This window comes from Apteryx rowi, unplaced genomic scaffold (genome assembly GCF_003343035.1).
Source record: "Apteryx rowi isolate R43461 unplaced genomic scaffold, aptRow1 scaffold_130, whole genome shotgun sequence".
In the NCBI taxonomy this organism is placed as follows: domain Eukaryota; kingdom Metazoa; phylum Chordata; class Aves; order Apterygiformes; family Apterygidae; genus Apteryx; species Apteryx rowi.
In genome coordinates, this window is record NW_020447531.1 from 868,648 (window position 1) to 896,610 (window position 27,963).

Genomic DNA, 27,963 nt, shown 5'->3' on the forward strand with positions numbered 1-27,963 from the left:
AAATTTATTCCTTTGTTGGTACACTGCAATGGAGCAGCTCTATGGAAGGAGCATGTCTACTTGTGATTAGCTGCAGACCTCTTCTTGAGAGGCTAAGGACATGAAATGAAATAATAAGGCTTCCCCCTCCCCTCAATATCTGGCTAAGTTTCTGTGGAATGCATTTGGTTTTCTGCTGCACACCAAGTAAAACATGGTAGCCCATTACACGATGGATATCCACTGAGACAAATTTAACTCCCATTTCTTTCAGCACTAATTGGGGATACTGTTTCCAAAGGATCCTCAAAGCTTTGTGCCAAATTCAGCTCTTTCCTAGCAGTATTTTGAGGAATTTGCAGCTTCTCTCCAAACAGAAGAGGGTAGGAGAAGCTATGCAGACAACTGACCTTGTAGCTTCATGAGATGAGTGAGCTGCGCAGTCTCCTGAACTACCGAAGTGACCATAGGGCAGGACACCGAGACCTGCTTTGTTCTCCCTTTCTCTTACCTATGGTAAAGACAGGCCTGCTGCTGTTATGCTTTTGAGAGCTGCATTTTGTGATGCATATATGACCAGATTTTGCACCACTGAATGAAAGTCAGCTGTCTAAGGAGACAGAGGACCTCATTCTAATCTTTTGAGTATTTTGAGTGCTGCAACATCTGCGACAGGTAGCTTTGAGAACAGCCATAATTAGAAATAAAATTCTGTGTAAGCGAGCCTTGAGCCCCTGCTGACCTCCTGTTTTTACTATGGGAGGGAGCTGGAGACAAGAAGATTCCCAACTCAAGTGTCCCGGTCGGGATGCTGAAGCCAGAGGGATGAATCTTTAGCTGTCTTGCAGCAGTGCTCTTTGGAGGACTGGGATTAGCAGAGTCTGTTCAGCTCCCAGTAACAGTAACTTCCTGCTGACAGAAAGAAGAACTGAGCTCAGACTTCTACAGATTTTCTTCTTTTAACAATGTTGCAGAGTAATCCTACTAAGCCAATATTTTCAAAAATAAATGGCACACCTCAAAATTAAAGCACAGTATCTAAATGTTTTAGACACCTAAATAAAACTCAGTTAATGTAAGCAATTTGGGACAAGTTCAGATTACAGAACAGTTCAGCTCTTCCACTCTTTACATTTTTTTTATGAGGTTTGTTTTTAAACTTGAAAAAGACATTCCTTCCACYGACTGCTGTTTCAGCAGCAACTGAAAAGCTGGAGTAACAGGATCTCAGTCAAGAACAACTTCCAGTTCCCAAGCACTTAAGGAAAAATATTACAAGACAGGACTCGCTGGAGCTTATTTCAAAAATGTCTCTTAAGGAAGTGCTTATTTTTTGTTGTTTTCTTTCACTCTYCATAAAATAAGTGCTGGAAACTCTGCTGACAGGGATAATATCTAAATACACAGATATAGATATGCACACACAAACATACATTTACATATGTATAAAAGACTTCTTGAAGTCTTTGCAAAAGAACAGGGATACATTCACATCCAGCTATAAATAAGTTTATAAGGCTCTCAGACTTATTTTTCTAGAAAATTTTTCTGACTATGGGATATAGGATAAGGCCCCTTAAAAATAAAAAAGAGAGAGCACAGTAAAGACCCAAAAGGAAATCAATTTTAAAGTAGAAAAATCCCTAACTTTGTGAATGGAGTACTCAGGATTCAATCAGAAATACGTCAAAAATTTCTCATCTAAAGGCCTGACGCTTGTTGTTGCTCAGACCTCTCTGGAGCAATCTGGCACTGCAAAAGGCAATATGAAAGCAGGGTCACATAATGTATAGTATGGTCTTATGTCAGGGAAGGAGCAATGCTTTCCAGTATGGTTGCTTTGACAGCAGGACCTGGTGGGAACGCACATCTTGTTTCAAGACTTCCCTCCTGGACTGGTGCTCCATGGGCCACGTGTGAGAGGTGGGTCCGGTCATTGCTTCGGTCACCCACAGTAGCAGGGGTGCAGAACAGGGACCACGTTGCTGCTCTGCTTCTGGGTTAGTTGTAGAAAACCTTTCATGCCTTCTATAGCTCTTTTGTCTACTGAAAATTACATATAAAATCTCGAAGGTTTTTTTGGTTTTATATAATCTCTCTAGGTATCGTGAGATTGTAAAATATTAGTGAATGGGATTACTTCCTAACACATGACCTGCTTACACCTGAAATGTTCTTTTGATTCCCCTCTTATTTGCACAAGTCTGTTAGCCTRCAGAGCCACATACCATGTCATTTCCCTCACATGAATCACCTTCTCCCCTTTTGTTAAAGAAACCAAAACACTGCATATTATGTCAAGCAACATTTCTTAAATGCCACAAGACATAGAAAAAAGCCTGCTCTTTTATGTTTTAGATTGTTACCTTGATYTCTGTTTCATTTCATTGTGCTAAAACACTTACATCTATGGGGTAATAAATATTCCTTTGCTAACCCTTCTAAAAATCTCTATGGATACACAGGGACTAAAATTTGCTCCAAAGACATTAGATTCTAAAGCACAAATAACTGAAAGTTTATTTTTCTTAAGCAGATTTCCCAGTCATACACTACCTCTACTCCACTAGCTTAGTATATAATGATGTCCTGTAACAACTGCTCTATTTCAGTATTTCTACACTGCTGGAACAGAATTTTTAAGAAATCAGTGGCAAGAAAGACAATTTCAAACTCAAAAGTCCAGATGCAAAAAATACAAGCTCAACTCACAATGTTCAAGCATAGCCATATTTGTACTTACAGGATTTAATCTACTCTGCATCCAATACAAAAAAACACAAATTTTATTGATGAAACAGTTTTAAAAAATGTGGGGTTTACCTCCTGGCATAGTGAGCAGGGAAGAATCACTGGACTGTAATATTTTCTCTGGTCTTGGACTCATTTGTTATGGTTGTCAACTTTTATCCAGTCACCCATCTGTCTGAGAAACTGCAGGGATGGAAGCAAAAGGGTAATTGCCTTCCAAATGAATCTTGTTTTTTAGCTAACTCCTAATGAAATCAGCATCCATAGAACACGATGAGCGCTACTGCATGGTATGACAAGGAAAACTTCCCCATCAGCCTTTCCTGAAAGCAGCTCTGACATAAGACACTTCCTAACATGCGCATGCTCAATATTTTCTTTCCACAAGGACTGTTATGACTAATGAGGGCTCCTTTCTTTGCTATTTGTCAATGATTTGTACTGGCATTCAAAAGAAAAAGTCTCCTTTATTTCTCAATGCAAACATTTTATGACCCTGAGAAAGCCTAGTAGCTAAAAGCTTTCAAGCCACAAAAAATGAAAACACAACAGACTCAAATGATCAAAACCTGGCTTTACCAAATAAAAACAATGATATCTCATGTAGCTCCAGCGATGTAGCGGAGATGCTAACCAGCTGGCAGGGAGCAAAGCAGTATTGTCTCCCGCATTGTTCAAAAGCAGCCCCAGCTGTGCTTTATCACTGGCCCAGGAAGGAGCACAGCTACTGCGATCTGCTGGGGTGGTGCGTTTCTCTTCACATTTCCCTTGGTTGTCTTTTTCTAACTAYGTTTCTGTTAATTACCTTTGTCTCTGAGCTGTGTAGGGCAACTGCTTCCCCTTCTGATTGCAAAGCGACAAAAAGCCCCTACTGCAAGTGCAAGTGCACTTTGGTGGATCAACTGTTTGGGTACAAACAGCACAAGCACTCAGATTCAATAAATAAACTCAAGCAACCAAAATAGCACTGTTATCCAGAAACAAGCAAACACACACAAAACTCAGCTCAGAGGCTGCTTGACCTTGATGTATCTAAAACTCACTCAGCAATGGCCTCTTGGTCCGAAAAATTCTAGCACGCTGAGGTAGGGTACATGAAATAAGAGGATAAATGTTCCTGTAAGAACATACATGAGAATGGCCATACCGGGACAGAGCAAAGGCCCAGGTTGTCCTTTATCATGTGCCTCAAAGTGCTCAGTGACAGGGAAAGAGTATAAAAAAAGGAAGAAGTCAGAGAGAGATTTTCCTCAGTGTGTACACCCAACTTCCAGCAATCTGCAACTGCAGACCTCCAGAGCTGGAGGTTACATCTGCCTTGCTGTGTGTAACAACATTCAATGGGTCTTTCCTTGTGTTTATGTTCTTTTCTATTTGTTTGGGCATAAGTCCACTTTCTGAAGGCTATCCTATTTTATTTGTAATAGAAACCTTTAATTTGCTGATTTTCCATTCCAGCTTGTAGGTTTAATTGTTTTATAAGTGGTAATAAAATTGCACCAAGTCTTTTTTTTCTACCATATTTGCTCCTTTAGAGTTGATTCCAGCAAATTGCCTCAGCTTTGAGCAATCYTCCATTTTGAAATTAAGTATTTCTTTAGCAGATATTTTTTATTTTTGATCTTAAAATGATGATGAATTTCCAAACAATATTAATAGCTTTGCTGTGGTTATATTTTGAAACATGCATTTATGGGGTCTAAACATCTGTTCTTTGTAACACACCTTATCATATGTTTTTTGCCTTTGCAGCCTCTTTGATTTCCTTCCTCTTCGATTTCCTTCAGCTATTCACAATCCCTGTCCTCATCCAGATCAAGCAGTGGGTAGTACAGCTGTAGGATTTCATTTTCTCTGTTTATATCTGGGATTTCAGTCCACTGGGATTCTGGGTTCCTTCGGGTCGAGTGAACTCTCTGAACTCTTAATGTAGAGGAACTTTCCTCCAATGCTGGGACTTACTCTGCTGTTCATATATACTTTGTAGCCTGATATTAAGGTTGATGAGTTTCCTTCCATCAAGTCTCTGAAATACTTACTCTGCTAATATCCTCAAATAAAACTAGGCATTTCACTTGATGTGCCATACTTTTTTTTTATTTATATAATCTATGTAGGACCTTTATGTATATTGGTCTGTCTGTTTTTTACACATCTTGCTTAAATAGGACCTTGTCAACACTGTTTTTTGTTATTTCTTTAAATTTGATTACCTTTGCCTTACTTTTAACTAAAGAGAGAGCTTTTTTYGCTTTCTCTCTAATGGATGATCACCCTGATTTTGTGTGATCCTGTGTGACCTGCCATATTTTCCCTATTTTTTTGTTTAAATTTTTTTCTATAATGACCTCAATTCACTTGTTTGTGGTATAAAGAAATGAGCAAATGCAACACTAGGTGAACATGTCATCCAAGTTTACCTATGATATCTGCTTCCCAGTTCTGTTTCTGAGTATGCCCAGCTTTGCCTCTCTCTGAGCAATTAAACAACTAGCTAGCCTCTTCTGTTTTCAGAAGGCGAACAGGGTGGCACTTACTTTCTCCGAGAGGATGACAACTTGTTGGAAGGAAATTGGTCATTTCTGTTCAGGCATTTCCTATATTACAAGCAAAGAACAAAAAGTAGCAGCTGTTGAAACACACATATTTCACGTACTTTTTTCACTAAGTTTCGAAGATTGCTGTTTAGCTTGTATTGAAGTGTGAGAAATTGGAACAAGGCAAAGAGAAAACTAAGGAGAGTTAACTCCATTCACAACCGCTTTGAAGACTGATACGTATTCACTCAGGAGAACATCAGGTGTTACAGACCCTAGAGAAGCCCAGCTGGTGTGCTGTAACAGCAGCTTATCATTGTAATCATATCTCTGACACCTTGTGCTGCTCAGCTCCATTTGCTGCATACACCTGTTTTTCCTCCCTCCTTCCCATCATATACTCAGACTATCAGTTTTCAGATAAAGGTGTGGTGCACACTGTGATTCTCTACTGGCTTCTGGGGTTACTGGGAACYGCTGTAATGAAGATTAATCATGAGTTGCAGCCAAAAGGAAACAAATGGCCCAGGTTCTCATTTCAGATCACAGTTGTAGGATAGGTCTGGCAAGTGACTTACTGCTGTGAATTTCAGGATCGCTGTCTTACTTGGGAATATGAAAAAGTCCTGCTCTTCCCTAATCCATCCGCAGTTAATTTGGTTTCTTTTCTTTCAAAAAGTGTTGAACAAAAAATTTGAAGATGCAGATCCAATACAATAGAACTTGGTGCTGAAATCCCCAAAATACCACTGAACATACTGGTAGGTCCATAAGGCACAGCAATGCTGTGGCTGCCTTAGCAGGGCACTGCATCCAAATTAATAAGCCTTGCTTCTTACCAAGGTGAGTTAACATGAGAGTAGTACCAAATGGTGACACACTATTTCCACTTACAGAGTTAGATCAGCTGGAATCAGCTTAGGAATTTTTGTCCCACATTCCATTTCAAAATGGAAAAATGCCCTAAAAATGCTGTTGAAAACTGTTCATTGTTTTATCTCAATGCTTTTCTCTCTGTCAGTCACATGGAAATGATGCTAGTTGTGCTACTGCTGTAGTCTCACTGCTTGGCAAATTTGTTTTCCTTATTTTACAGTCCCACATCTTGACCTGGCATTACGCAGCACTCACTCTGTGTGTAATGAAGCTACATCAGCCTCTGTAGTGAATGTTAAATTGCTTTATCATTTTCTGTATTCACAGCTGTCCGTTGGTTAGTAAAAACATTCCCAACAACACAGCAAATGCATCTTGGATCTTGGTTAAACCCTGAAAGCTTGCACTTTCACCAGCAAGTCATATTTGCACTTCCAAAACCAGTAGGCAAAAGGGCCAACTTTATTGCTCATATTTTATTATCAATGCGTCTGTAAAAAGGAAWAGCTGGCAGTTCTGAGCCTTTCTGATGGGTAGTTCTGACAATAACAATATTTCAACTTTCCATTTGGAACCATAGGTTACAGGAAGCATTGCTGGAAATATTTGATGAAGCAGGGGAAGCAAGAAGAGCTTGAAATAATCTTGCTACTTTCACTCTCTCATCAGAATGAGTTTCAGCTTTGCTACAAAAATATGTTTTTATATTTCAATAAATAGGCACCACCAAGCTGTCACACCTAAATATGACTGTAACAGTTTGGGTCCGGTAATGTGTCTAGAAAGCAACAGAAAGACCTTCATGCTGGAAATTCTTACATCGCTGCCAAATCTGGCATTTAAAATACTCAGTTCACGACACCCTGGAGAGACAAACTGTCAGAGGCTCTGACCTCCATTCAGGAAAGGAGCATTCAAGAGTCCTCCCCACAGACTGTCCAACCCAGACCAGGCCCCATTAAAATAGGTGTCTCTGCGTGGAGGCAATTCAAAATTGCCATGAATGGAGGCCAGGTCACCAACATAGATTCCAAAAGGTTGGTGTCCTTCTAGAAAGAATACTTAAGCCCAAAACAAAGCACTGACCCTAACACAAAGGATAACTGAGTGAAGGTCTGTGAACTGCAGCAGCCTGAGGACTAGAGACTTCTGATCGCCTGCTCCTGAACTGCAATGCCTCTCAGTCAACGGTTCAGCCTACCTTGGCAGCTTAGTATTTCTCAAGTACTTCTTCCATCACTGACTACTATTTTTTTCCCATTTACCTTCCTCTTATTTTCCTTCCAGGATGCCCAGACATACCCATCATCAAATCCAGGTGAACTCATTCCTGTAGAAGTATTTTCACTGTGGTCCTGTCTGATTGTAAAATACATCTCTCAGTTTAGCAATTATTTGATTCCATCTGATGACCTGTAAGGCTTTTATCATGTAACTCGTTTCAGACTGTTCAAAATACTATGGGACATACTGTTCTTCTGAATCCAAAAGCAGATGACTGCACTGATTACAACTTCAGTGTGTCCAAAGTATAGTGGAAGAGTACTCAGGCTGCAGCCTCTCAGAGGAGATTCTTCACATCTGCTTACCGAACAAAGGGAATTTTCAAGTGCAAAGACCAGGACAGAATTAAAAATCAATGGCTATGGATAAATATCTAAAATCTTGATCCACCTGTAGACATTTTCACTCTTTAATCTCTGCTTTTTCTTTGCCCACCCACAAAGTATTTTATTGACTTTATATTAAATATTAATTCACTTTTCAAGCTACACTGTAGAAACCTGATCAAAGGCAAAAGGTTACTATGATAAGCAGCAGTTAAATTCCGTAAGTATAGTGTAATCTATATATTTTCTTTTAAACAATGTCACTGAACTAAACATGTCAGAAGAGACTGGGATCAACTGATATGCACACCATTACACATATACACCCACAGTATAACGGCTAAAATAGCATATTTCCCATTAAAATGAACAGAAACAAGACATCTGAGTCCCTTAGGCTTGTAAGCTTGAAAATCTCTGCCAACATTATTAAATGAGAACATTATTTAATTAGTAATGATATGGAAGGACAAATTCTGGCTGTCTTAAGGCTGAAATATGAAACTCCAGATTTCCACAGAAAGGAAAGATGGTCCAGGTGTTGGGGGCTGGGTAGGACATGAGAGATTTGGATCCAGGTCTCTACTTTGTCACGGACCTTCTGTATGACCTCAGAGTAGCTTCTCTGTATTTCTGTTCCACATTTGTATAACAAAGCTTCTCTGCTCTGTAAAACTACTGTAAGTCTCAATTCACTTCATATTAAAAGGCACACAGTACTAAAACAATGACTACAGGGACAGATGACAGCATACATCTACTTGTCTGCATTTAATTTGTAAGCAAAGCTCATTAGCTGTATTCCCAAATACTGTAAAATGTTGATGCTTTCTTTAATAGATGTGTTTTCACCACAGAGGTGAGCTTGTGATGGTAAATCTTTGAAAGGAGTGATTTACACAACAGAATAACTAACAATATCACAATATTCTTTCCTCAAGCAAAATGTATACTCCTCAGTGGGGAACTCTTGATTTGAGCTGGTCTGGTGGCATGCTTATATGACCTAGCACAGCTGCAAAACACTTCACTTTGTGCAATAACTATTATATGCATGTTTATACATTAACTGTCAGTAAACAAAAGGGAGCAGCTGTCCCCCACTCAGTTTAAAATTCTGTCCTACAAAGTTGGGGAAAACACTGATTCACGGAAAGAATGATTTTACTCACAAGGAGACTGCTTATCAGACCTTCTCTTTCATTAGATAGCTGTCATTATCCTGACATTTTGTGCTACGAATTAAGACAAAGCAAACCCAAGAACCATCAGATGACATCAMATGGCAACTGCCTTCTCTTTTTGACCAAATGGCCTGACGATAGAACCAAAAAGTTGCATAACTTATCTAGTTATATTATTTACTTAAAATGTTCTGTATTCCAAGATCCTTCATGTAATGCATTTGTTGCTAAGGAAATCAATACAGTTTGCTTTCACTCAGAAGCACAAGTTTTGGCTGTTGCCAACTTTCATTTATTGCTACTGCACATAGCAAAGTAGGGTTAGTCAGAGGAAGAGACAGTTAAGGGTTTACCACTAGTAATTCAGTAGTGCTCTTCCTTTAGGCAAAGGGAGGTGTTTTGCTTTTAAGAAAATTCAACAAAATAGCAAAGCAAAAGCGGGTTTTCATCTGTGGCACAGTATGCCTCCAAAGTATATGCTGCCATATGAATCAATTCCAGCTGAAGTTAAATAACTGCTAGGTAACTATAAGAAGCTTGTTATAATTGTAATTCCCCCCAAAATACTCCCCAGAAATGCTTGAGCTATACAGAACATTGAGGTTTACCTTGAAAAGTAATCTAGCCATTAGATCTGCACAACACCTGAATGAATGCCCACTGGGCTAATTTACAAACCAGGTCTTGGCAGTCTGGGTGAGAGTTGGAGTTCATTTGTGTTTCCTTTAGCTGTGAATTCTCAGTCTACTTGTAAAACCCATCAGAAAGATGATGGAGTGCAGTATTTTACAGCACAATTGTTGATATCCTTTAATTTACACTCTTATAAAGAGATTTAATTATAACAAGGGTATTAAGAGGGGCTTTAATGTAAAATAAAATAAAGTAGCTTTGTAGTGGAGACACCATTACAACAAAGCCCTAGCAAAGAAACAGATTCAAATACCATGAATTCAGAAAAAAATGTATTAGGATTCCAATTTAGAATTATACTGGATTACAGATTAAAACTAAATGATGACTTCAGAATACAAATGATTATTGCCATTGAGGAAACTACATTAAAATATGATACTACATCTTTTGCTAGCCCCAAAGAAGCACTTTGGCTTGTATAACCCTGTATACTATTACACAAAATAAGAAGACACAGTTTCTTCAATAGCCCCAAAGTTTTACAGAGCTTGTACTGCATTTCTGGCCTACTCTTGTCCCTGAGAAACTAAGCATTAGGCCAGAGTCCGTGGGAAAGATGGCAATAAATGGTTGCCTGGTCAAGGTAGGTATCACAGAATCACGGAATGGTTGAGGTTGGAAGGGACCTCTGGAGATCATCTAGTCAAACCCCCCTGCTCAAGCAGGGTCACCTAGAGCATGTTGCACAGCGCATCCAGGCGGGTTTTGAATATCTCCAGAGAAGGAGATACAATGTGATTTACACTTGTAAACATAACAAAAAAAGGTAACATAACAAAAAATATGGTGCTTTATAACTTTCTTAAGAGGCTAACTAACTTCCCAATCTGCAGGAATCAGCAAAGGTAAAGTAAAGCTTTTTTTCAGAAGAATTGAGCAATACCGCCATTGCAAAATGGCAGGTGCTAAAAACCTACTACGCCTCAGGACTTCAGCATATAAAGACACCTGGTCACTATTTCTCTCTTGCTCCCTACCTTGGCCTCGGTCTTCTCATCTGCTGATCACTTCTAGCCTTGGGGAAATTATCTGATGACTTGGACTGTCCATTCCATTTTTCCTGAACCCGTATTATGTGAAATAATGCCAGCCCTACAGTTCAAATATTAGGTTACTTATACAGGAACCATAGTTACACAAATTACAAATGTTATCCCAACCAACATGCATCTTGCTGCAGATATAATCTTCTCTGCCTTGACACAAGGCAATCCAGGCAGGGTGCTGGCACTGCCCCGTCCCTGGCAGCCCATCTCCGAAGCGGATTGAGGCTCAGCCGCCCCCAAAGCAAGACCCCGAGCACAGCCTACGGTCAGAGGGCTGGGGTGGAGAAAAAGAAAGCATACTCGTTGGCACAACCACTACTACAGATTTTGAGGGGACGGGGAAGAAAAGACTACTTTTGTTGTTCAGACACAATCTGCCTCCTTGTTTTACTTCTTTTTGATCCATTATCTCACTCCATTTTGTTTTTGAGTACTGTGAATCTCCTTTAACAGCAACTGTGTTTCAAAATAGTACCCTTAAGTCTAGGAAATCTACCTTATCTGTGACAACCCACAAAGCAATGAATGTCAAAGTATTTGACATCATTTTACAAATTATCAGGCTTTTTCATCCACTAAAAAATGTATCTGCTTTCCTCCTTTTGCACTGGATCAATGTTAACAGCAGTGCCCACCAGAGTTAATGAGTGTTAACATTCCTGCTATAAATGCCTCGGGAGACCTTTGGTACATAAGGTTTCACCTCAGAGAAATTTTAAAACAACAGTTACATAGTAATATTAAAAAATATATACATTTTAGCAAAAATAGTAAAACAATTGTGAAAGTTTTCTATTTAGACCTTCAGAAAACAGAAAGACAGCACTGTGGGTTTTTGCTCAACTCCTTTCTTCACATATGCATAACTGGGAAAAGAAAACTGTACTTTATTCATACAGGAATGGAAATTGAAAAGTGGAAGTTTTGTTAAAAATCTACATCCTTTTTCTGAGTTTTATTCAGATATGTCTGTATAGGTTCAGTGCCATTTCTGTGCCCATGTTTGCCTAAGACAACAGTGGCAGGAGTGCAGGAGAGAACTGCTTCTTTAATCAATAGTCACCAAGTTAGAATAAGAAATGATTAATATGTATATTGCTGTATGCAAACTGGTCTGTCACAAGGTTTCCCTGGTTAGTGCCTACTTTTGAAGGATTTTTCCTCCTGCAAAGAATACTCTTAAATTCAGCCTAGTTGCTCATGGATAATATTCCTTTTTACATAACTGGAACATGGGGAAAGGTTCAGGATTTTGTAGGTTTTCTTCTCATCTTTCCTTTTTAAAAGGGAGGGAAAAAGGGCATTGAACAGAATTACAATCCTGCCTCCCACTTGCGGTGACTAACATGGACTCTCCTTCAGCTTGCATGCCACCTTTCAGCTTGATTTCAGAAGCAGAAGACATCTGTGCCTGAGCAGCACGGTTTGCAGCTGCACGTCCCCTGCCAGAGAAGCCCTGAGGGAGGATGCATCTATGAAAGATGGGCAGCAAAAAAAGTCTATTAGCAACTGTGCTCTGTTAACCACTTCCCTGTTGCAAACAGCCTCCTTTTCAGGAACCTGGCTTAAGTAAGGGTTAGTGTTTGTTTTTAAATCAAATCTGGAAAGAAACAGATGATGCTAGTGTTATAAATACTGAAGTTACATTAATGTAAATCCATATTGCTGGAAGAAAACAGATGATGCTTGTGTTATAAATACTGAAGTTACATTAATGTGAAACCATATTGCTGGAAGGTAAGTATCAGACACATTATCAGGGATTCAATGCAGTAATGGATATTTCCAAGATTAGTTTTATGTTTTCAATTTCATACCTCATAAACCAAAATCTTTATTTTCGAATAATGACAGAAATCAGCCAAAGAGGAAAGGGAACTGCTGATTCAAACATATCAGCTCTCTTCAAAGGAAGCTGATTTGCTTTCAGAAAAGAGACGAGAAATATTACAGGGAGCTTATGCTTCACACAGATGTCATTAACAAGAGTGACATAATATTGTAACAAGAATTGTCCTGCCATTATATCACTGCTACTGTTAGTACTGAGARCGCTTTCTGAAGAATGCAGTCTAAACCTTGCCTCTTCTGTTTATAACACACTTAAACACAACACCTTTTGGTCCCAGTTCTCCCATCTGATTAGCTACTCTCCACAAAGACTTTCTCTTCAACATACTCATTTCATCCAAAAATAAACATACAAGTACATAACAAACTGCATTAACTCTTCCTGAATTCAACATATTGAAAAAGCTACTGAAAAACTAAGAGGAATTATACACCATCTCATTCTTATTGTAGCACCTACAGTATGTTGGATTAATTCCCCACATGTAGTTTAGAACAAAATCCATGCAATTCAGCCTCATCATCAGGCAGTAGAATATACTGGTCTAAAATTCAGAGTACAACAAACAAATGCCAGGTCCACTGAAGCAAGTATAAGAGCTGACTTGATGGTCAAATTTGACTGGCAAAAATACTGATCAATATTTGCAATAAGAAACTAAATGCAACTAGCAATTAACAAATTACTAGCTGTAGGTCTGTGATACAGGGCTGAATTTTCCCATTTAAAAATGGCAGAACTAAACCACAATAAATGCAAGTGATTTGACCAAGATTGCAAGGGAACAGTCCTAGGGCTGCTTGAAAGTTGCTACTGGATTTTTTTTTTTTAGCTAAACAAGTTGTTCTCTGTGAAAAGTATCATTTTTTCCTCATTTACTGTTTTGTCAGAACTTCACATCTTCACTTTCCTCTCGGGGTGAGATTCCTCACTTCATTTCTTGCAGTGCATCTGCTTCCTCTTGCTAAAATACGGTAATGAGAAAAACCAGGAAACTCAGTGCATCAGATTAAAACGGGAGCAGGGCACACACCCACTACTACCACAGCTGGCAGAGGGAAAATACCTCTAGTGAAAATAATTCAGTTATGAGTTCTCACTACAATGTCCTAATATTCAGCTAAGGGAGGGGGCGGGGGGAATATTTTTCTCCAGTAACTGCATCTCATCCTCATCCTAACCACGAAACCTATTAACTGGCGCATGAAAAGAAAGTGCAAACATTTGCACCAATCTCTCCAATATTTCCTAACAGGCCACTGCAGTGGCCTTTTAAATCAAYTTGCAAACATTTTATCTTTTCTTTTATTATTTTAAATAATCTACTTTTTAAGGTCAACTTAAAAATCATTTTCAAGACCCAAGGAAAATATACTACTTAGAATTCAGTTCACAGGATTCAGTTTGTATACCTTCTGAATTGATTGTTTAGCTCTGTTTCTTAGATCATTTATTTACCTTTGACAGAATAAACAACAGAAATGTACTGACCTCCCATTCTCTTTCCTCTCAAAAATAAACTGGGCTTTTCTCAGGTTATAATGTCTTTCGCCATGAACCCAACCTTAGCACAAAGACACACATCTTTCTTTTATTCTGTCCTCATTCTTCAAGCCTTCATGTATCATTTATTAAAGTAAAAGAAAACAAATCTAGATTTCTAAACCTGTCTGGAGAAGCCTTCTCATTCTTTCCACCACACAAGCTGTTCATCAAGTTGAGCTGTAGGACCTTCAGCCTCACAGCTTATCTTCCGAGGAACAAGTTCTTGGAGCTGGTACCGCAGATCTCCTGGTGTCAGCCAGACACAATCGAACATAGCAGACCACACCGCAAAGACGTGTGGGTACATAATAGATTATAAAATAACCCAGAAAATCTTGAATTGTAAGATGAAAAAACTGCTTGCATCCTACCTTTGTACATACTTAATTTTCCGTACCTAATTTTCCATACAAAAGTAATTCCATGATCTTCCAGGCCATTTCTGATTACTTCTTTGTGACAATTACCATAAAACAATGTCTGTCTGTACAGTAGTTAGCTCAAAGAGACCCCAAGCCATACCGGGACCTATAAGAACTTCTGTAATATGACTAAAAATATAATAATCATGCCAGATTCATTCTCAGTGTAGGGCAGCTACAACTAAACCAAACTCCTGGGTTATATGTCTGTAGTTACACATTATCAAAGAGACAGACTACTCCAGGCCTTAACCTGGGAAGATGCTAAGCATATACATGCAATATGCCAAAGGGAAGGTATGAGAAGAAACACATGCTCAGTATTATTATTCCATAATTACATGTTTACATGCTTACATTATTGCATGCTCAGAATTATTAAGGGTTCTGCCAGGGCACAGTGGAAAACACTAAAGGTGTCTCAAAATGGCTCCAGGTTTTTGGTCCTTGTTTTGGATCACGAGCAGTGCCTTTGCTTCCACAGAGTTTTAAGTTGGTTTCTAGCCTTTTGAGTTGGAGATTCAAAAGTGGCTAGTTATAACTCATGCCATAATATTGCAAGTACTTGCCATTCTTGCAACTACTTTATGTGTTGCTGGTAAAGAGACTAAACTGTACCATGCTGGTCCAAGGGTTAGCTAAGCACAGAACAGACTTTTGACCAGATGTATTCAGAATTTACAGCCTCATTTCTAAATGATGGCTATTTGTCCCTCTTATTTAAATTCTAAACAAGGGTTCAATCAAGCAGGACTGGCCATATACCTAGGTACCCTTTTTATACTAGATGGTTTTGCCCTTTGGTGTTAAACTCACTAGGAATGATCTAAAACTCTTTGAAGTCAATGTCAAATTTTTGACAAAATTCAGAGCCTGTAGCCAAGTCTTCATGTGCTATAATCAGACAAATTCTGTATTTGCACAGAATTTAAACCAAGACACTTTTGGAACAGTTTTTTCAAATTGCATTTAAGTTCAGAAAATAATTTATACCAAAAATTTTAAAGGATAACATACGAAAATGCTCTGTGAAAACAATAGAAATGGAAAGTTTGTTCAGAGAACAAACCTGTAATATATATTAGATGATCTGTTGCAGTCTGTAAAAGAATTACCGTAACTACTTTAATTTAGAAAAACCCATTATTCTCCCAAAAGCTCCCAAAAAGCCAAACACACTGCTACCTACTTCAGTAAAGCAGAACAGACGGATCACCTGAAGAGTCTTCAGTAAGCAATCCTAAAGGAGATTACAGTGCTTGGGAAATAAAACATCAGTTTTTAAACAAAACTTAATGCCTTTGTTGTTTTTCACAGACACTGTGACAGACACTGTGAAACTGTCGTCACTGATGACTGATTGAAGAAGTCCAAAAAATGGCATCATGTCAGAAGTTCACTGAAAATACTACCTCAAATAATACAATGAATCAAGTCAAGCTGGACTGAGCTGTCACAAAGTACGTCACTTGCAATGGGGCGTTCTGCAAGGGACCAGTGACACCGAAACTATCACTGCAACTTGGCTGCCTTTGGGATACTTCTGCCACATACCCATACTTGAGCTATTTAAAGCGACATCTCACCCTTGTGTTTGCATCAGGAAGGAATAAATGAAAGATGAGTAAAAACACTGAACGATGGGTAACAAATATTCTCCGGCATTCTGCAACAAAACTCATTACTCCCTTGGAGAGAAAGGATCTTCTTTTAAGAGCTGTTTTGTGAAAACTTTGCTGCTGTTGGACTTTTATTTAACTTACTTTTTAGAGGCTAGAACAGAAAAGCTTAGATAATCCTAGAAGGTTTTTATTTTAGCCCAGGCAAGTGCCAGTTTTTAGGTAGGAGCTTAGTGGAACATATTTCCCACAAGCACCATGCAAAAAATGTTATTAGTGAGAAATTAATCTGAACCTCAAAGATCAGATAGGATTGGCCCAACTTCAGAGATTCACTCTATAATTCAGATCAAAATTTCCTCAGACTTCAGGTTTGCATCTCATGTTCTGGYTCCTGCATTTTTTCAGCCTTTGGAACAAGCCATCTATCAGTATTTGTAACAGCTAGCTACAAGATGACTAGAATAATCAGCAAATACGATTCAGGCAGTTTGTAGGTGCTTTAGTATCCAGAGGAACTCACTGCCCTGCTTGCCTCTGCCACCTCACACCTTTTCTCATTGTGCAATATTTTGAGTTTAAAAAAAATCTTGGTTGAAACTTATTTTGACAAACAAATTTGTCAATATAATATATTACACATAGGACATATCTGACTAAAAGCTCCTGTAACCACTAATACACTTCTGGGAAATGAGAGCTAGTTTGTTAATATGTAGACCTAATTGTTACAGAGTTTAAGTGTGCTTTTCAAAGTCAACTTGCCCCTTTCCATTGTTGCTCACAAATACCAGAAGACATGCTTCAGGTATGGTATTTGAGGTATATATATTCCCTCACTCATAATGTCATAATATACATGTGGAAAGTATACTGTACGCTTAAGCAAACAACTTCAAAAGAAGGGCTTTTGTCTGGGTCCCAGCCAGTGTAAATCAAATACACTTTAATGGAATTACCCTGACTTATTCCACCTGAGAACCTGGCCTTATTGTATGCATCTCCAAAGCCAGATTACCAATGCATATGAAGAACAGACTGTGGTGTCCTCATAAAAAGACTCCACTGGSACTCCACTTTGAAACAGCTGTGCCACTGTCACATGTCTGTTTTCAATATTCCTGAGAGTAAGTACTCCCTCAGAGGAGCTGGGGTTCAATCTTATGTGTCAAATATTCACATAACTCCATCAAATAGAAGACTCGTGAGTTTACCATATGTCATGACAAATATCATGCTTTTTTTGAAAAAAGTAACATGCGAGAATCTCTTTGGCTTTCTGGTCGCTTGGGAGCTGTCGTTTGCTCTTCTTCATCTTACAACAGAACCAGAGAGCTAAACAGAAAGGCCAGCCTGCAGGATACCACATGGACTTCTTACGCTTGCAGCTTTACAAAAGCAGGATGGAGCCTGTTTGCCCATAGAATAAATACAGGTCTGTGCTTCCAACAGGTTTGGTTTGAATAAGCCTTCAGATAACATCACCTTCATACCATTTAATTTATTAGTGTATCTCCTTGTCATCTGATTGTTTCCAAGTATTTTACATGAAAGAAGACAATACACCGGCAACTGCTTATGAAAATATGCAAGGCAAATGCAGCGTTTTCTGGACATGTGATCTGCCTCTCAGTGAAGTGAAAGGCACAACACTCTGCTGTGTCCACTTGAGCAGGACACAGCTTAAGTGACATGTCACAGATGAAAAGCCAGCTCACTAGATGCCACTGACTTCACTGGGGGGCTTGTCATAGTGCACAGAACACTACCATCCTAATCAGAAATATTGCAATACATATTTTATAAGGTATATGCAATTGATGCTGGACTCTGCTCAATTTATCACAACAACTATCAGAAATATCAGAGTATCAGGTTATAAAGAGTGGTAAAAAAAACAATCAGCATAGGTTTAAATTCTGTTCTTAACATAAGACGCTCATATGGGGCTGGGGTAAATCAGAATAATGCTCTGTCACCTAACTATTACAGAAAAGGGCCTGTTTTGGAGAATAGGCTGTTCTCATGCAGATTGTACTCTCCAGTATTCTTGTGTATTCTAAATCCTAGCACATTTATCTGTGCTACAGCAAGCTGCTGTTTGATTCTGTGATAGTGACACCAGTACAAACACACTCTAGTCATTTCTTTAAAACTTTGTTTTACAAAATAATACCAATCATATCTTACTTCCAAATATGGAGAATGGATTTCCCCCAATTTAAATATAATTATTCTTGCCTTTTTTTTCCCCTTTCACAAGCTTCCTCATTAGTACTCTTTAATTTTCTTCAGTGTATCAATAAAACAAGAGTCAATGAAGCCCTTTCTCACAGCTCCAGGTAAGAAAGATCCTTCTTCTCTGTTCATGTAATGAATGGGGATATTCCCTGGCGCCACGCTTTGAAGCCAGTGATAGGCTGACTGAATATGATTCACTGTATCTTTGCCTCTGGCACTGCTTCCCTAATTTAAGCATTCGATTTACAGAGAATTAAGTTTCAATAATAAACAGGTTAGTTTAAGGACATTTCACTTATTTTATTCCAGTAATAGTTTTTAATAAGTTCTACTTTAACATCAGACCTTTCAGCACGCCGCAGATAACATCACACGGCTGGAAGGAACCCTTATGTAATGGAGGTACTGAACGCCTCTGGAGCAAGACAGATCAGATCGTAGCTGTATTCCCATGATACTTAGGCTGACCAAAAATGCTGAAACAGGAGTTATAAGATACTTCATATAAGAAGTAAAGAAGGTAAATAATCTTTTAATGACCAACTCAACAGTCAGCATACACAAGCTCTTAAAACAAAATCAATTAACTACTGCCAACCTACTGTKTTCCTTGATACGATATCTATTGAAAAAACAATATATTCACTTATCTTTCAAGGCATTGAAACACTTTAGTTATTAAATATGAATGACCAGGATCAAATACAAACTCTTTGTCTTACAGTCACATTGACTGACTTTATAGGTTGGCACAAAAAATTAGTTCTCTGTAAGAGCAAAGTAGGATAATAATTTTCCTGGCCAGAAATGAAGGTGGGATGGAGATACATGTTTTTTACTAGTGACCATCCTCTATGCTTTTCCATAACTTCAGTTCTATCAGCTGTTTGTCTTTAAAGTAGTGGGAGTACCCAAGCTATAACATTCCTAGTAGTATATTCAGATAATAACGGATTTTCCAAAAATTAAGTTGAAACCAGAGGTCAACAAAAGTTCAACCTACCTATCAGCTAGAAAATACCACTTATTTTGAACAAATGATCAGGCTCTGAGGTTTACAAACACTTGTGGGAATTCAAATAGTACAAAAGCCATACTTCACACTTTAAGAAAGGCATGATCTTAATTCTCTGTCATCTTCATCCTTGGTCTACAATTAGACCAGAAAGCACACAAAATATAATATTTTGTGGGGAGAAACAAGTAACAAAACCAGGACGACACAGAACATGCAAGCCTAAGCAGAAGTAAAGACAGAAGCAGGAAATGTGATTTGTTCATGTAACATAACAAAGGATGTTATCATAAGAAAAAGTATCTCTTTCATGTGAACACTGCATCTGATATACCTAGTGGAAACATTCGCTTCACAGCAGTCTCTTTTCTTATGTGTCCTAACTCTTCTTTGCACTACATACAACCAGCTAACAGTTTTCCTAATGTCCTCTGAGCATATATGGTCTTCAACCCAAGAAGAATCAGTGGTGTACCATTAATTAGGGCTGGCCACTGAATTAACTCTGTGTGCAGCAATCTAGGGGTTAATTTATAATGCCTTGCAAAGGAATGCAGGAGTGTTTTATATGACATTCAGCTCTGTTCTCAAGTCATGGATAAGGAGTTTGTTAATTCTCACTTATCCTAAGATCAGCCTTCAGCTACTCTAGGAAGTCTGAATAGAAATAAGAGTCTGTGCAAATTATATGTGAAACAGACTTGTGGAAAATACGAATCAGGTCCCAAATGTATAACGGCTGTATCCTCCCTTAGCAAGTCAGTGTGGCAAGCCTAGCCATAATGCATATGGAAGTTAGATAAATGTCAGTGACCTGAATCCCCCTCTCATTTCTTTTTTTTYTTTTTAAGATTTTCTTTTTTTACCTACACGGTTAGTTACTGAATGCAGCACAAAAACTCCTCATGGTTTCCAGCTGGCTGAGGATAAATATACTTTCTGTAATCAACGATCCACTAGTTAGCTGATAAATTAGTGTGCTTTTCACAAAGGAGGAATACTCATGTTACAGTCAGTAAGGCAAAGTAAATAAAAAAAAGGAATCAACAAAACACAAAATAATATAAGGACAGATGAGCCATGAAATAAGGACAGATGAGCCATTAAGCAAGACAGACAGTTAACAGAGAACACTTTCAACTCCATCAGGTCTCAGATGACTTTAAAGAAGGTAAACTCCATGCTGCAAGGTGACAATGACCAGTATTTTCCCTGTGTATATACATCAACAGGGGTTATGCAAAAATCAGGGATAAAGTGTGACTGACTAGCAATTTTTTAATGACTTAATTATTTATACTATCTTTTATATTTGATCATATTCACACTGGGCTTTGAAGGAAATATTCATGTGAGAAAGAACTACTTGCACATGAAAGATCTGTAGAATAAGTCCTAAACAATTAGTCTTCAGATAATTTCAAAGGACAATCCTGTGATATAAAATACCAAAGCACAGAAAATGGAAAATCTGAGTGATATTTATTGACAACTTCACTGTAAGGTATTTAATATACTCTTATATGTCCCAGTAATAGTGAAAGATGATTGAGTCAATTTCAAAYCTCTTTAGGCAGAAACAGGCTCTCCATTTCTCCTAGATATTCCACTTATTTCTGTCCTCATTCATTCTATATTTATAGTAGCTCATCTGCACTTGAAACATTCCATATTTATTTAGGATTTAGTCCAAGYGAGTTTCATCAATATACAGCAAGAGTGATAAAAGAATCAAGCTCTTTAATTCTATACACATGACTATAAATGCAGGAGCTYATGAATTAACTCTTGGAGAGAAAAATTAAAATTATAGTTTCATTTGATTCATAGTGATTCCAAAGTAGAGCTCTGCTGATTTTTTCAATTTCACTGCACAGAACATCGTAACACATGTAGTTAGCAAGGCCTCAGCTCAGTTAACTCCATACTTAATATCCCAGTTTAGCAAGGTACGGACCTGTGTATGGACCTATGCAATCCCACTCAAGTCAACTTATTTACATTGAACTCACTGCTCATACCGGTATTTGTTGAGGACTTTCAGACTACTGATAGCTTGGTCAGCGCTGCTATTGCTCTAGGAAAGCTGTCTGACGTCCAGAAATTGTCATTAAAAGGCCAAGTCATGCCTTTTTACCTCCCAAACAAAATCTAAAAAAGATTCAGAAAGAAAATATCAAAGAGAAGACATTTCTGGAAAAAAAATTGTATGTATCCTGACCCTACTCTGGAGGAAGTCTATTCTGTTCCAGACCTCTCTGTCATAAAGTTTCAAAATGTGTTTTTGTTTTGGTTTTGCTTCACTGTGCATTGGTAAAATAATAACTTCTTTCAAATGGAGTTTTCACAAAATACTGGTTACATGAAAGGTACAATTAAATACCTGGTCTATAAACTCTAATGTCATTCTGGAATTAAAGAATGTAAGAGGGACTTTACCAAACTCTTCAGTTTGGTAAAGGAATTGCTCTAGGATGTGCAACACACAAAATTCCTCTTTCTGATTCACAGCACTGTTTCCCATCTCATATCACTTTGCATGTCTGAACTTACCCAACTTGTGGACACTTTTTGTCTTCATCAGATTTTAAAAGTTTATTAATAAGAACATGGGAAAATGGATGCAAATCCTGCATTTCTCAGTTAAAACCTCTACTGAATTCACAGAGAGATTTGCTGGAGTGAAGACTAACCAAGAATTGTCATACCTAGAAGATATTAACTGGTGACTAAGATGAAGTGCACATCTGCATTTGCTAAAATTAAAAAAAAAAATACTGAAATGCACCCCAGCTACACTGCATTGTGCAGCAGTACTTGGTATATCATATTGCCTTCTTACTTGCTAACCATAGTTTTTATTCCATGTCATACTAACGTCTTGTTCTTTCCTATTTATTGTCACAGATACTGTGAAATACCTGCTGTTCAATGTGCTCTGCAAGTGTCCCACCTTGTTGTAAATGAAGTCAGTGGCAGGCCTTCACTGACATCAAAAAGAGCGGGATCTGTCTTGAGGTACTTAATCCAAAGTGGGACTCCCACTTTAATTCAGTAAACTTTGGATCAGACCTAGAAGGGATCTTACAGGATCAGTAAGTAGCAAAACACATTCATATCCCCCAAAACCAAACCTAAACATTTATCTCACATTCCTAATCTTTTCCGTGAAAGGGATTAAAAAGCAATCTGTCCCTGCCAACAGCTTACGTGCTAGGTTGTATCTAAGTGTCTGAACAGGCATCTGCAGAGTAGTTGGGTACATTGCTCTGTTTTCATCTATTTCTTTAGAAGTTGGAAAGATAGCGCAACGTTAGAGTTCCAGGCTTCACGATCATATTTCCCTATTTTGTTCTCAGCTTTCCATTCTAAAAATCCCTTCATTATTTCCCTCCTAGGAATCATTTCACCCTTGAACTAGAAGATAGACAAGCTGCTCCTTGCCAAGCGGACACCACAGCTGCGCACATCAGCTGGCAGGTAATGCCACAGGAGTGGCAGCACTAGCCCCCTCATCCCTGGGGACTCCGCGTGCCACCTCGGTGACGCAGTGGAGCATTTCTATTTCTACAGAGGAAAGAAGAAGGTTCTGCCTCTTGTTTCAGGACAAACTACCCATTTGCTGCATAATGAAACAAAAGGACAGAAATCTGAAAATGGAATTATCCAAACACTTTAGATAAGAAACTTGCCACAAAACCTAACACGTTCTGTGATGACACCAAAGTGTTTGAAAGTACATCAGACTGATTCCCAGTATACTTGGCTTTATAGGAAACTCTGCTTGTTTGCTTATATTCCAAAAGTCTAAATGTGCTGCAACAATTTTTGCTCTCCTTTATGTTATGCATCCTTTATGCTATACAACCATGTTATTGTCTTCTTTGAGATGCCATGGGCATAATTTTGGCCCCTAAGTATATTTAGAGGATCATTAGAAATAGAAACTGAGTTCATACAATATAGTCACTTCCTACCGCTAGGATCACAGAAATCACATGAACTGGCAATAATTTAGACAGAAGGCAATTTAAATAATAAAAATCTATCTATCCATTGCAATATGGAATTTCCTGTAGCAAGAAAGCATAGACCTGTAACATTTCATCAAACCAGGAGAGGAGGCAAAAGGGAAATAAAAAGGTACAAAATAAATACTTAGAAATCTTATGAAGTGAAAGAAACAGCCACCTTCATTTTCAACACCTGAGAAGAAATCTGGCCTGAGTGGCCAAACAGGCATTTTCTTAAAAGTTCAGAGTTGGCCTAACTATTTTCAAGTAAATCCATGATGGGATTTCCATGCAATGCATGAAAAGAGTTAGGTCAATGGAAAGAACTCATATAAGTTTAGCTGTTCTGTATTTACACATTTATCTACCAAGCAAAAGAATGATCAAATGCTGATCAGAGCCACAGTCAAAGAACTTAAGAATTAGTATTTTAGTTTTGCCCTATACATCTGTTTCATGTTGTTGTCTTGATTCCCAATTTAAAATAGTATTTAAAAATCATTAATTAAACATGTATCTTAAGCCCTATGGGCAACAGACTTCACTTCTAAAAAGAAAATAAGAAAAGATCCTACAAGCAAACATTCAAGTTTTCACTCCCCTCAAATCATATGGCCGCTCCCCTCAAATCCGTTTAGCAAGTATGGCATAGGATGTGATGAGGAACTGCGTATTGTCAGGTAGTCTCCTAGTTCACACGTGGCGTGTCTCACCCACGTGGCTCCACGAGGGGCTCAATCACTGCCCCTCACTCCCACCGCGAGCAGGGAAGCCAGATTCACTGCTGAGCTGCTGTTTTGTACCACAGTTGTACTTCTGTGTCCGGGAGGAGGTGAGGTCCGTTACAGATCACATCACCAATGTTTTAAACAGTGTTGTACTGAGGATGTGCAGGACTGAGAAGCTGGTCCCTGACTTCTGCAGGCTGCGTGGCAGCTGTGTCACAAAAGTGCTTGGAGGGGGGGCTGATGGATGCTAACTTGTACCAGGGGATCATAGCGTCTAACACAGCCTCCCTGAACCCTTTTTGGCACAACTTAATGCCCATCTGCTTCCCCTCTGCTCCTTCTCCTGGAGAGGAACATATGGCCCAGAATATGGATCTCAGAAACAGAAAATGTATTCAGATAGTTTTCTAAAATATTCTGAATACCCTCCTTTATTTTTCCTGTCAGCTTTTACTCCAGTTCTGAACCTTATATTCTGGCACCACAAATAAAATTCTGGCAAAAGTCAGTCCTTGCATAATCAGTTTTGCAGTCCACAGTGAAAAACAAAAATAAAAAATGCTGTATATTTTGTAGCATCTCAATAATAAGAAATTGTTATTGCAAGAAAAATTCTTACCAGGATTTCTTTTTTGTCCAGAACACTTATGAATTTCACCATTATATATTAATACCTACCTTACTCCTTAAAAGGGTGGCAACCAATAAAAAAATTAACGACAGAAGAAAATAAAGCCACAGTTAAGCTTAACATGATCATCAGAATACTGAGCACTTTTACTGGGGAAAAACTTCAACAATTTTCTTCATACTAAATATAATACTTTAACACAGAGCACTAATTCATGATTGCAAAAGCATATTGTAAAAGATAGCATATTGCAATCCTTGACCAGGGTAAAACCATGACAGGAAGCAGCTGTTGACAATATCTGATAACTAATTCAGCAAATCTTATGAGACAGTGATATCACACCTATACAATGCCTGTAATAGAACAAGGATCAATAGCGATACTCCAAAACATGCATGGACTTAATAGAATATTTCTCATAACCAAATGCCTTTCTAACAAGGAAGTAAGTAGTGTTCTGTAGCCATATTTTTGTCAAAGAGTTAAATATGAAGTCCATTAACAATCACATAGATATATATGTTTCTGTTTATATACAACAAATCTGAAAGGTAGTGCTTGCCTAAAATCAACTGAAATCACCAGGTTTCCTCCTGCTGATTTCAGCGAGTTTTAGATATTCCACTGGGTATATTCACTTCATGACAGGTAGATTTTAGACTCTTCTGTTTTCTAATTATTTCAGGGAAAGCAATTGAATCATGTATGACAAATATATGCATCATGTACACCACTTTCTAATGTTTTTGTGTTAAACATACTGTTCACCCTACCTTTGCTGCCACAGATGAGTTGGGTTTCTCCAGCAAGTCCCAGAGTTTCTTCCTTTTCTCTGGGCAGCAGGTATTATCAAACTCTTCCCCTTCTCTCTCTCGCATGGTCTCTGCCTCTCTCCTCAGCTCCTCATTCATCTGCTCTTTCTTTTGATGGTATCTTGCCTGGCAGCAAGATTCTAGATATATCTCATCAATCCCCCAGTAATCAAGCTCTTGGCCAAAAGAAAGAGCACACATTTCTTCCATCATATGTAGTTTCCCTGTCCTGTAGAAATTCAAAATGGAAGTGAAAGCCCCTGGATGTCGATCAAAAAAATATTCGTTTTCATTTAGATTATAGTCATCACATACTTCCAGCAGAGATTCATGAGTATTGCAGTCTCTGAGCTTTCCTAATCGTGTCCTTGGAAGTCTGTCCAAAGTCCTCCAGAGCACTTCGTGGTTAAGTCCACCTACATTTATTTTAACTCTCCGTGAGCAGGCTTTGCTCCTAATGATCTCCACTGGTTCTGGAGGCAGAGAAAGGGTGGACCTTGAAGACTTTTTGTTCATCCCTGGTGGAGCCTTCTCAGCCATTGTGAAAAGGATGCAGTTGTAAAGCCAGAGTCTTTACGAGAATGAGCTCGGAAACTACAAATACTTGGGAAGAGTCCTCTTCAGATAGACAGACCCATTCCTGAAGCTGGAAAAGACAAAAAATTAGAATCTTGCAACAAACAACATATTCCCCAAACTATTTTCTTGTAAGATTCTCTCTCCCCACATCCACTCTTTCATATGCAGATGAAAACCTAATGATGGTAATTTGCTCACTCTAAAGTGACACTCTTTTGCGGTAGTGTAAGGAACCATTGGAACAACTAGTACGACTAGGAGCAATATGTTTAAGCAAAGAAACAAAATCACTGGAACTTCTGAATTCATGAAAATAGAATGTGACAGTTCGTACAGAAGGCTTGTTTTTTGGTTATTTTTTGTTCTTTTTTTATCAGTTTCTAATACAGCCGTGTCAGCTAAATCTTATTACTTACCAATTCATTTGTGAGGTAGACTAATGGAAGATTGTAGGGATATCCACAAGGACAAAGTGCAACCAGGGCTACTTTCCATTTATTGAAAACTTCAAATCTGGGAGAGTTGCTCTGAACCTGAATGAAACAATTACAGCATATCAAAATCTCCCAAGAAACCAAGCTACTTGCCTCCACCTCCCATTCCAAATCTCGTTTTACTATATTATTTCACAGACAAACATTGCTGACCAAACAATTCAACTTGTCTTCATGACAAGTCAAATTTCCAATACCAGACACTGCTAATTTCTTTACAAATAGGTCAAAAGAATTCTAATCCTTCTGCAGCCAACTGAACAGTCATATGTGTCACATAAGCAAGGGTTGTGCATACCATTCCCCGGCTCCTCAGAAAAGCTCTTTGCTGTCCCATTTGTTTACCTCTTAAGTTGCTGCAGGAACTTGATTGCGTGACAGCAACCAGCAATCTCGGTTTTAATAATCCACAAGATCATCCTCACTCACTGTGTCTCGTGCTTCAATAAACTCTTAAAGTGCAGCTGTTCATCATCAAATTTGGAATACCAGTATCAGACAGGAAGGAAACCCACCCACTATCCCTACTATGGTCAATTATTTGACACAGTGTTTAAATAATATCCTAGCAATAGTAAAAGGATCCAAAGGGGGGAATATTAAGAAAGCTTAGACAGGCTTCTCTTATGATATAGTAAAGTTCTCCTTAGTAATTTCCACCATTCGAGTACAGACCTTCTCCTCATTCCATTCTCAGTAAATAAACATTCAACAGTCTACACTTTCTTTTGAAGTGAAATACCTTCAATCAAATTTTTTTAATAGCATTTGCTGTGAACAAGATCAAGAATATGATCCCGTCCACAGAGTAAGCATGAAGGTTGTGACAAGACGGGATTGTTACCCACAAAAACATCAGGGTAAACGCCAGGGATGAAGAACTATTTGTATTAGACCATGATGGCACAAGAACAAATGGCTATAAATCCACCATGAAAGAAAGGTGGAAATATCAGATGGGAATTASAAGGTCGCTAAGACTAGATCCTTACCAGAGCAGTGAGGATCCAGAATAGTCCTCTACTAAAAGTATGCAGGAAAAAGAGACATGGTGGGATAGCTCGCATGACTGGAGTGCTGTCATGGATGGCTACATGCTTTTTAGGAAAGACAGGCCAGGAAAGCGAGGTGGCGGAGTTGCTCTTTATGTGAGAGAGCAACTGGAATGTATTGAGCTGTGCCTAGGGGCGGACGAAGAGTGAGTCGAGAGCTTATGGGTAAGGATTAAAGGGCAGGCTAGCATGGGTGACACTGTTGTGGGTGTTTACTACAGGCCACCTGATGAGGAAGAGGAAGTCGATGAGGCTTTCTACAGACAGCTGGAAGTAGC

The 27,963-nt window shown here is 38.5% G+C and overlaps 1 protein-coding gene across 1 annotated transcript in view; it reads right to left on the minus strand.

Moving 5' to 3' along the window:
- KCNB2 (potassium voltage-gated channel subfamily B member 2) overlaps positions 1-26,100 on the minus strand; it is a 188,910-nt gene extending 162,810 nt beyond the window's left edge. Inside the window, exon 1 of the mRNA XM_026056289.1 lies at positions 25,522-26,100. Within this exon, the coding sequence (XP_025912074.1) occupies positions 25,522-26,100 (579 nt within the window). The remainder of the gene's footprint in view (positions 1-25,521) is intronic.
- Positions 26,101-27,963: the final 1,863 nt, after the last annotated feature.